The 10,000-nt window shown below is 37.3% G+C and overlaps 1 protein-coding gene across 2 annotated transcripts in view; it reads right to left on the bottom strand.

Annotated features, from left to right (window-relative positions):
* Positions 1–422: 422 nt before the first annotated feature.
* The window catches only part of LOC146483444 (uncharacterized), a 36,148-nt gene continuing 26,570 nt past the window's right edge, over positions 423–10,000 (bottom strand). Inside the window, exons 14-19 of one of the 2 annotated variants that reach the window (XR_014863785.1) lie at positions 8,133–8,280; positions 6,502–6,701; positions 5,467–5,640; positions 4,178–4,336; positions 524–1,599; positions 423–487 (exon numbers count right to left, since the gene is read on the bottom strand). Coding sequence is in view for 1 of the 2 variants with exons in the window: in XM_085105645.1 (XP_084961771.1) it covers positions 1,402–1,599; positions 4,178–4,336; positions 5,467–5,640; positions 6,502–6,701; positions 8,133–8,280 (879 nt within the window). In the remaining variant the exon portion in view is untranslated. Of the gene's footprint in view, positions 1,600–4,177; positions 4,337–5,466; positions 5,641–6,501; positions 6,702–8,132; positions 8,281–10,000 lie in introns of both variants that reach the window. The other variant, XM_085105645.1, reaches the window with a different exon arrangement.

Genomic DNA, 10,000 nt, shown 5'->3' with positions numbered 1-10,000 from the left:
AGTTACGTTTCAATAAAAGCATTTCACTGGACTTTTCCCGAGGTTAGACGGTGTGATCTTTCGTGATAGGTTTTCTGTTTGGAAAGAGAGTACTTTTCTTGTTTCTGCACAAGGCTTTAACAGTTATTTAATCTTGATTGCTTGAAACTCCTAAAAAACAAAATACTAGCAAATCGAACCGATTTTGATACCGCTAAAGAGCAGTATTCCCTTAAAATTTTCTTCCCTCTACTACCTATTCCCTTTACTTCCCTGATGTTTCCACATATCGCACTTTCACTGACAATAAAAAGTGAACAAGAAAACGAAAATAAAGCGATTTTGTTTTTCCGACTTGGAATCAAGCGAAGGCTGGACTGTCAACTTCCAACTGTCAAATTTCAAAGAGAAAAAGTCTTTAATGTGGGGTTCAAGAGAAAATGGTTTAATTTCAACGTTAAACAATAAGTACTGCGCTTCATCAGTGATTTCAGTGTAATCTTTATTGCTACTATTCTTTTACTGCAACATGATATCGATACACACAGTGGTGCTCGTGACATATTTTCCAGAAAGGTCCACAAGAAATTACAAAGTCAATTAGATTGACGGCAAAGAAAATTAAACAGAAGCCAACAGACTCTCGTTAACTTAAATTATGCGAGGCAAATAGTTGAAGTAAGAAGATAAGGTTCAATAATTAGTATTTAAACTGACCTACATTGTAGCTTCATATTCTCATCATTTATGGTGCGTTTGATTGACTTTACCAGTATTCTTGACAAATTTTAAGAAATCACGAGTTAAAGATAAATTTCGCATTTGAGTGGCTGTAACTTCTCCATTAAACAGATTTATTATAATCATTCTCCGTATTCTAATTTCTGAAGATTATTTGGTAACGGGATAAAATTTGTTTTGTTCAAGGGTAGGGAGGGAGAGGGTAACACACTAATTAAGACTGCCTTTGGTGTCAATTAGTCAAAAGGTAAACTGCTGTGATAGTTTGAATAGAAACTATAATAACCACCATAAAAAAAAACACAAAAATCTTTAAGAATAAATTTATAAGAATAACTCAGAATTGCCACGAAAGAGTTCAGTTTGAGAATTCCACCTTTAAACACTCAATGTAATTTTTCCTCATTCTAACAAGAAAGTCCAATTTGACGGGCACACTCGAATTGTTATGTTGACGATTTATATGATTATCATTTCCAGGTGGCGAATGACTGAGTCGCTGATTTTTTTTTTCAGTATTCCTCTAACCTTTCCTGTCAGTATTTTATTTGTTCCAGCCAAGAACCAGAAAAAAAAAGAGGCGAGTTGAACGGTCCGATAAACGTTTGTTGAGACCGAGTTAACTGGAGTCTGCTGCCTAACTGTCAAATTTAACACACTGATACTCTGTTTTTCTTAACCTTATGTGGATCCTCGGGTAAGTTTAACTTCTTTACTGAATCCCTTGGTCATATTTAGAAACCTTATCACACGCCCCTCTGTAGCGTCATTTGGCTTCGGCTTGACCACCACGTGAGTTGCTTTCTCTGAGCTTGGGACAACTTTACCATTCACCCTGACGTCACCGGTAGCTACATTGACTGCATTCCTGACAAAAACCTGAATTGTGAAACAAGAAACACAAATAAGGGACACTAACGAGTAATATGAATTAGCAACTATAAATGAGACTATAAATGCCATTGAAACAATATTGGTAAAGTTTAACAACCTACGTGCTTCGTGGATTAGCTTTCATCAGTGGAAAATTGTGAAACAGTTGATGATGATGATAATAATAATAATAATAACAATAATAATGATCGTAATTGGAGCATTGGGAACCATTACCACGAGACGAAAGGACTTCATAGCAGATAATAATAATAATAATAATAATAATAATAATAATAATAATAATAATAATAATGATAATGAAAACAACAACAACAACACCAATAATAATAATAATAATAAGAGAAGAAGAAGAAGAAGAAGAAGAAGAAGAAGAAGAAGAAGAAGAAGAAGAAGAAGAAGAAGAAGAAGAACTTTATGGGGTTTAAACACAATTACTGGTGACCCAATTGTTTGCATTGGGGCCTTAAAAGTAGAAAACTAACTAGGAGAAGCAAGCTGGAAAATAATTAATAATGTGCATCATTTTCCTGTTATCTACGGGGAAGATAAGCGCCTAAGTCTCCTGACCTGCAGTGGATGAATCTGCCCACATTATAACCCATAAACGGCTTTTACCATAGGACCACGTAGGACACTTAGGGCCAGTTATTTAAACAGTCTAACTTAGGCCGCGGGTTAAGACATTCAGTGGGCCTCCAAATCTGTTTATAAGTGGTTTATTCTAAGTATAGATAAATAGTTTTCTAGTCTGACTCTTAGGGTCAGTTATTAAAAGACGGTTTAGACGGTGCTTAACAACACCACGTTCTAAGCCGTTTTCAAAACAATCATTGCTAAACATTGGCTGCTGCTGATGGTAGCAAGAAAGCTTGCATGAAAAAAAAAAGGAAAAAAAAAAGAAAGAAAGAAAGCTTGCATCTCAGACTAGAAAACTACTTATCTATACTTAAATAACCATTTATAAACAGATTTGGAGGCCTACTGATTGTCATAAACCACTGCCTAAGTTAGACTTTGTTTAAATAAATAACTTAAGGTTTTCCTCTATCAATAACCAAAGGCTAGCGTACACATCCGTACTGTGCTTGCTACTGCAGTGGCCCTGCCAGTTGGCAGCATTTTTTTTCTAGGGTCGATAGCATATGCTAGTACCAAAAATAAACGCCAACTTTTATCTCCCTTAAATTCCTTGAATTCAAATTTAGTTTTGTTTCCGGAAGTTTTTGGTGGGAGAGATGGGGCATTGGTTTTCATCCTTGGATTATCTGACGCAGTTTGCTAATTGTCAATCGAATTAAATAGAAGAAAAGATCCTCGCAGCTATTTACGCAACTTAAGCAGTTGCGAAGAGTCAGAAAAAAAATTCCGGCTTGAACGGGATTGCGATGCCAGTGCAGTGCTTTACCAACTGAGCTATCAAGCCAACTGGGAGCTAGTCATATTATGAGTTTGTAATATACCATTGAAGGATGAATAAATTAATATGAATACATGGAACATACATTTGAACTACCGGTGAAAGATTAAATAGAAGAAAGATCCTCGCAGTTATTTACGCAACTTAAGCAGTTGCCTAACTCCAACCCTAACCTTGCCTGAAAAAATTCATTGTTAAATGAAAATGAAATCAAAATTGTGCTAGTAATTCGGATCATTAATCGATCCATGATCTGGATCAATATCCCCACCCACCCCCCCCCCCCCAAAAAAAATCAATTTCAACATTTATTTTCGGCTATGCAACTGGGACATCAAAAACACGGCAGACCTGTAGAACTTGTAGAAGACCTGTAGAAACTCTCCGACAAAGCTACGCGTGCGCGCATTACACCAGATCAATAACAGTAATCAATAATTACCACAATAATCTAATAGAAAGAGAAAGAATGAAATACTCAATAATTAAAGAGCCATTTTGCACTTCAGTAACTTCGGTAAAACCTCTTATGAGGGATTTCTTGTGATCATTATATGTATTCCTGTTCCGGAATAGGGTCAATCGAACGCCCCCTCTGGGTCATGGAAGGTAAGAAGCACAAATGCAACAAATAACCGAAGGAGGAAGGACCAAAACTAAGGAGCACAGAAATGAAGTACAAAGTGGATCAACAGAGATATCGCAGATTGGGAACACTTAGGGCGCGTTCTTTTAGGGACAATTCCGGAATAGGAATACTCGGAATAGACGGTATTTGTGTTCTTTTGGGAGCTGTTCTGTTTTTCGGAATGAACGTAATATTATTCTGTTCATTCTGCTTTCTATAGCAGAATGAACAGAATGGAAGGAACACGGTTTACTCGGAATAGACAGAATACGCGTTAATTCTTTTGGAAAATTTGTGGCGGGAAATCCTACGCGGCCGCTTGCGCGCGCAGACATAGCAGTTCTCAGGTCACCTCCGCCATGGGTATTCCATTTCCAGATTTTAGGAGCGCTCTCTACGAAATTGAAATTCCTTGTATTGTTATTTCTAAACCGGAATAAGAATAGCTAGAATAGCCCCAAAAGAATGCACCCTTAGGAACACAACAACTCTTGCTGCCTTAGCCAGGCACTCACCTGCACTTCAACGCCCATACTGGTTGAGTAGAACCTTTCTTGACCATTTATCTGGGGGCCTCGTTCAATAGTTCTAGTGATGTTAAAATTCAGATAAGGAGAAGACAAGGAAATGTACAAGTTCTCATTATCGACTTCTTCCACCATCACAATAGAAGGCTGTAAAATAATACATAGAGGATTTAAAAAGAAATGAATTAATAAGCAAGCGAATTAAACAATTAACCAGTAGAACTCTGCTCTGCCTCCAAAACTGAGAACTCAAATTAATGATTAGCTCAGACAAGAAGACGACAAAATAACAAAACAACAAACAAAAAAACAAACCCCCCTCCCTCCCAAAAAAAATAAAAGCAGTAGTTTTGTAAAACACAATCATATGAAATACCTGCACTTCTATATTGCTTATGAAACCAATCATTTAAAGATGAGATTTCCCCTTCATCTAGCTTCATAAATATACCCGCTAATTAGCTTTGTCTCTCACTGTTAAAATTGATTAACATCTAAATCAATCCTATTTTAAACCAGGGAAACGTATACTTGCCTTAAATTAAAATTGATTAAACCTTAAATTTTATTATAAATTTGCCCTACAACACGACTGAGGCTTTGTAAGTTCCAATGCAATATTAACTAGCTTGCCAAACGCAGGCTTTTGCCTTGAAACACGATCGTCTGCTTGCCTTATCATTTGCAAAGGCTTGACGTCATAGATTCATACATGAAAGCGAGGCAAATCATTGCAGAGACTAAACTACAGATTTCTCGATTTTTTTTTGGCTCACAGAAACAGGCACGCGCCACAGGATTACCAACAAAACACAAGATTAGGCTTGCGTTCTCCTTCGTCGTACGCATTTAAGGAAGAATATGACCCAGGCATAGTTACATACCAAGAGACTATGAGGTAAGAGAGCGAATCCCTGTGCCCCATGATAATTATTTTCAATCTTTTTTTAGTTCGTGCCGTGCTATTTTGGGAAATTATAATCTGCCATTGAGTTTAAAATTAAATGACTTCACTCTAACTGACCAATAAGATGTCGACATTAAAATAGCAACGCAAACAAAAATAGATTGAAAAAATTTTTCGTAGGAAGAGGGGCATGTATGGGGGATTCGCTCTCTTACCTCATAGTCTCTTGTACATACATAGACAGGTCACTTTTACTTATTTGTCAGTCAGTCGGGTCTGGACCAGCCGTTCCCGGCGTAGTCGCTCCTTTGACTATACCAGAGCTCCAATAGTTTTTGTTCAGAACTCCGGTTGATTTTCGAGCATTCACCTTGCTAACACGCCTTACTGGACCAAGGGGGCGGACAGATTTGTCAAAAATCACATAACCATACTGAGTCTGCCCCGGCCTGGGACAGTTAGGGATCTCCACCACATGAGCCTTGTTGTCTTTATGAAGTACTTTGTAGACCGGGTTGTCACCCTGTTGTAGTGTGGCCAATGCCTATTATGAAAATAATCCAATAAACAAAACAACCTTAGTTTAGAAAATAAAAGAAAAGAAGACATCCAGGGGTGCTTACCATTTACATGGAAAACCCGGAAATTCCAGTTGGAAAATTAAATGGTACGCATCATTCTATTTAGAGCACTACTGAAATTATGGGCTTCTGGTCAAAGTGATGTATTTTTAATTCCTCCTTTTGGGATTTACAGCTGATGTTCATACATTTTGCATGTTATCTATCTTCTGTTAAAACAAGGTAAATCATTTCGTATTTATGCCGAAAATTTCCATCCGGGTGGTTAGCGTAAATAATAATGTCTAGCAATCTACGGTAACGTTATGTTTGTCTGGCGTAAGTTATCATTTTAAGTGCAGCTAATCCAGACAGCTAGCCCTCCCTCCCCCTTCTCACCATTGATGCTTTATGTTTCAGTTATTTCAACCTCAGATATATTTTACTATTTAGTCCATTTGCACACTTACTAACAAGATTTTAAAACAGTTCAGTATACTTGAGATGAAAACATTCCTTGGAAGTGAGATGAGTTGACTCGCAAAGTTTGGAGTGCTTCAAGTAATGCTGATATATTTCAATTGAAATTGCCGAAGATCTATGGCCGATCAGTCCTCGGACTTATCGAAAATTACCGAGGGAAGTCCTCAAAAGAAACCGATGACACTCACGGCCAAAAGAGGGTTACTTCGAGTCTCAACCGAAATTCATTTACAAACATATCCCCAATCGTTAGATTTGATTGCCAGGATTTAATTTCACAGCAACATCATATCGCATAATTAAACAACTTATAACAAAGAAACAAGACCTTCCTGAGTGTACTCCCTATCAAAAGTACTGACCTGGATAGTCGACAACGGCTTGTTGACAAATATGGTATACTCGTAGTTCTTGTTCGCCTGGTTGACGCCATGATCCAGCCACGCTGTAGCGTAACGAGCGGAAGTTTCCCCTGCGCCTCCTCTTTGGTTCTTGGATGTTTGAAGACCGATGGCAACATTGAGTCCCTGGTCACCCGCGTTGGGGATGTAATAACCATTTCCTATGAAGTTAATACCATCAAAACAAACAGTCACGGAATTAAACTTGCAATGACTATTAACACTGTACAGACTGGACCTAATCGTGCCATAATAGGAAAGGTTTTTGTATAATAGGCCATAAATAAAAACAAAGTCAAAAAGAAAGAGAATAGATCTTTATCACACAGCGGCCATGTTGAGTCTCAGGAGAATAAAAAAAAGCTTTGTTTTTACACGGCAAGCCTTGCACTGAATTCGCGTCTGGAAGAGGCTTGCCGTGCGAACACAAAGCTTTTTATTCCAACGAGACTCAACATGGCCGCCGAGTGATAAGGGTCTGTTAGCCAGACGTTCTTGAGGAAATCAATCATTTTACAAAACAACAATCTAATGCTAAGAGGTACGTAGAGTTTTGCTTCTTATGCAAAAGTTTACCCTAAATTTCGGCCCTCACTACTTTACTCCCCTCAACATTTTTCTTCCAGGAAGGTTCTCTATAAATAGTGCCATAGGAAAGAACTCTTTGATCAACTTAGCTTGCAGTCATTGACTCACATACTGGCTACATTTTTGTTTAAGACAGGTAATCGCAACCTTTCGCTTTCGTGATCGAATGATAAAACAATTATTATTGAACTCGGTTGTCGCAAAATATCGTGATTTGTCAATGTCTCGCAGATCAATTATTTGCTGAAGCCGAAGCTCGCCACTGACAAATCACAATATTTTGTTCAACCTCGTCCAATAATTGTCAATTATTTAGCCCATTTCTCTGCTATCAATAAATTGTCGGATCTCAGTTAACCACCAGTATGTATTTTTTGCGGTTTGATATCACGACTACTGTACATGTGTCCGGCTCTCATTAGCCGAGCGATGTTGTGTATTATGTATTATTATCGTCCGGAGATTTCCGAAGAACGTTAACTTTCGAGACATTACGAACACTGCTTATCGTCTTCTGATGACCTCAAGACTTCTAAAGAAACAACTTGAGAGGAGTTCCGAGCGAGTTTCGTTTAACTTATTCTCCAGACGCATTTTTAATTATACACACAGTTATTGGCAGGTCATTTGCAAGTGAAATTCACACTATACCCAAAGTGAAGCCATCTCTGGTAACAGTTTTCTAAACGTTTCTAAGTTAACAGAAAAAAAGAACACCGCAATTTCTCAGCTGACAGATGACCTTTGTGGCCAATTCTCAGCTATCAGTTAACATACACAGACCCTTTTTGTAAATTGGATATTTCGTCTGGCTTTCACAAGCATGTGATGGAAAAGAATTACACGCTTAACATTTTTTTTTGAAATTCCATAATTTCCCACCTCAAGAAGGTAAAAAAAAAAATTCCCTTGTGAAGATTGCACGCCACGCGACCGTTTGCATTAGTGATTCTGTGAGTGATAACTTAAACGGTTGTTTAAAATAATGTACATCGATTTGTTACCGTTGACATCTCTGAGTACGGCTATGTTCCCGGTACCAAAGAATGCAGGCGCCTTAGTTAGATCCGTGCTGAGAGAGTGAGCCGTATTGTTAATGTTTATTGATGATGGAGAAGCAGCATCCAGTAGCTTGGTCTGAAACAACGTAGTCTGCATCAAACAAGAAAATCACCATTAATATTGTTTGTAGAAAGTGGTCTTGTGGAGCGCGCGTCCGACATACGCGTACGGTTTTTGTTTGGGAGTTAGTTCCTAAGGTTTCATTCTGTCCATTTGCCGTCGTGAGGTTTGTAATGTAGTACTAGCTTTTGATTATGTTGCAGTCATTTATTTAAACACTGCTGGTCGTGTTTTAAAAAACATGACCAGCAGTGTTTTATCGGAATTTTAAACCACGAGGCGCAGCCGGGTGGTTTTAGACCCGATAAAACACGTGTTAAAAACTGCTAGCCCATACAATCAAAGGCAGCGATTACCTAGTCAATAAACTAGTTAGATAACAAGACATGCGTGTGTCAAGAGAGTGTGTCAAGAGAGTTCATAACAATGATGCATTTGTGAACGTTGAAAATTAGCATACGAGAAAACTATAAACACCTCATACTAATAACGAGGGGGATTTATCGGGTTTTAAAGCCACTGCACGTGATGTTTTATCTACCATTGATAGGTCAATGGATAGGCTTATGGGTTGTAAATAAGTTTTTGAAGTTCCATTTATTCCAGGAAAAATTAGAGAATGGAACACCCTTCCCAAAGAAATTGTGACAGCAACTTCAACTGACCACTTTAACATTAAGTTAACCGCTCTTTTAAGGTACTTCAAATAGCTAGTTTTTAATTTGTGCAGATTTTTTGCAGTTTTAATAGTTGGTGTGATATCAGAATTTTTACCGAATCAATACAGATTCGATGTAGAGGTAGATGTAGATGTGCATAAAATCCTGAAGTGTGACTATTTAGCTGAAAGCTACTTAACAGTAATATAGAAGAAAAGATTCTTGCAGTAGTCTATGCAACCAGACTGCTGTGAAAAAACAAGGTAGCAAGATACTATATAATAAATTAAAGGCAAATAAAGTTTAATCCTAGAATGAATACAGTTACAGACTACGTGTAAACACAAACTATTATAACAAGTTTTCAAAAACTCATTAATATTTCGTAAGCCCGTTGACCTATCAAATGGTCTATAAAACAACACGTGCAGTGATTTTAAAACCCGATAAAACCTCCTCCTTATTAGTATGCGGTGTTTAATGTTTTTCTCGTATGCTAATTTCCAACGTTCACAAAAGCATCTCTTGACACACGCTTTTCCAGGAATGTTTTTGAAGTAGTTCAAAAAACTCGCAGCAAGTGTTTTATCGGGTCTAAAACCACTCGGCTGACCTCGTGGTTTTAAATCCCGATAAAACACTGCTGCTCTTATTTTAAACATTACATAAAACACTGCTGCTCGTGTTTTAAACATTACATAGAGTTTAACCCGAGAATGAATACAGTTACAAACTACGTTTTAGTTAAACAGAAACTGTTATAACAAGCTATATATACAGTATATATCTGTAACAAACACATTATATAATGAACGATTATAACAGTTGCAAGCCAGGTAATTGATTGGTTTTATGATACTATTAAGAATAGAGTTCAAAGATTTTTATAACAAAAGCTTTACTTTAACCTAAAATAAGTATGAGCCAGGTAATTGGTTGGTTTCATTTTAAATAGAGGTAACAAACGTAGTTAAAAATTTAATAGTATGAATTCACAATGATTGGAAATAATGCTTAAGTTTTTGTGTATAGTTTGAAAGGGTTAGTGAGTAGTGAGAAAGGAATGTCAGGATCTTACACCCGAAATGAAC

Source organism: Pavona decussata, unplaced genomic scaffold (genome assembly GCF_977016875.1).
Source record: "Pavona decussata unplaced genomic scaffold, jaPavDecu1.1 SCAFFOLD_38, whole genome shotgun sequence".
Classification (NCBI taxonomy): Eukaryota; Metazoa; Cnidaria; class Anthozoa; order Scleractinia; family Agariciidae; genus Pavona; species Pavona decussata.
This window is presented reverse-complemented; position numbering and strand designations above follow the sequence as displayed.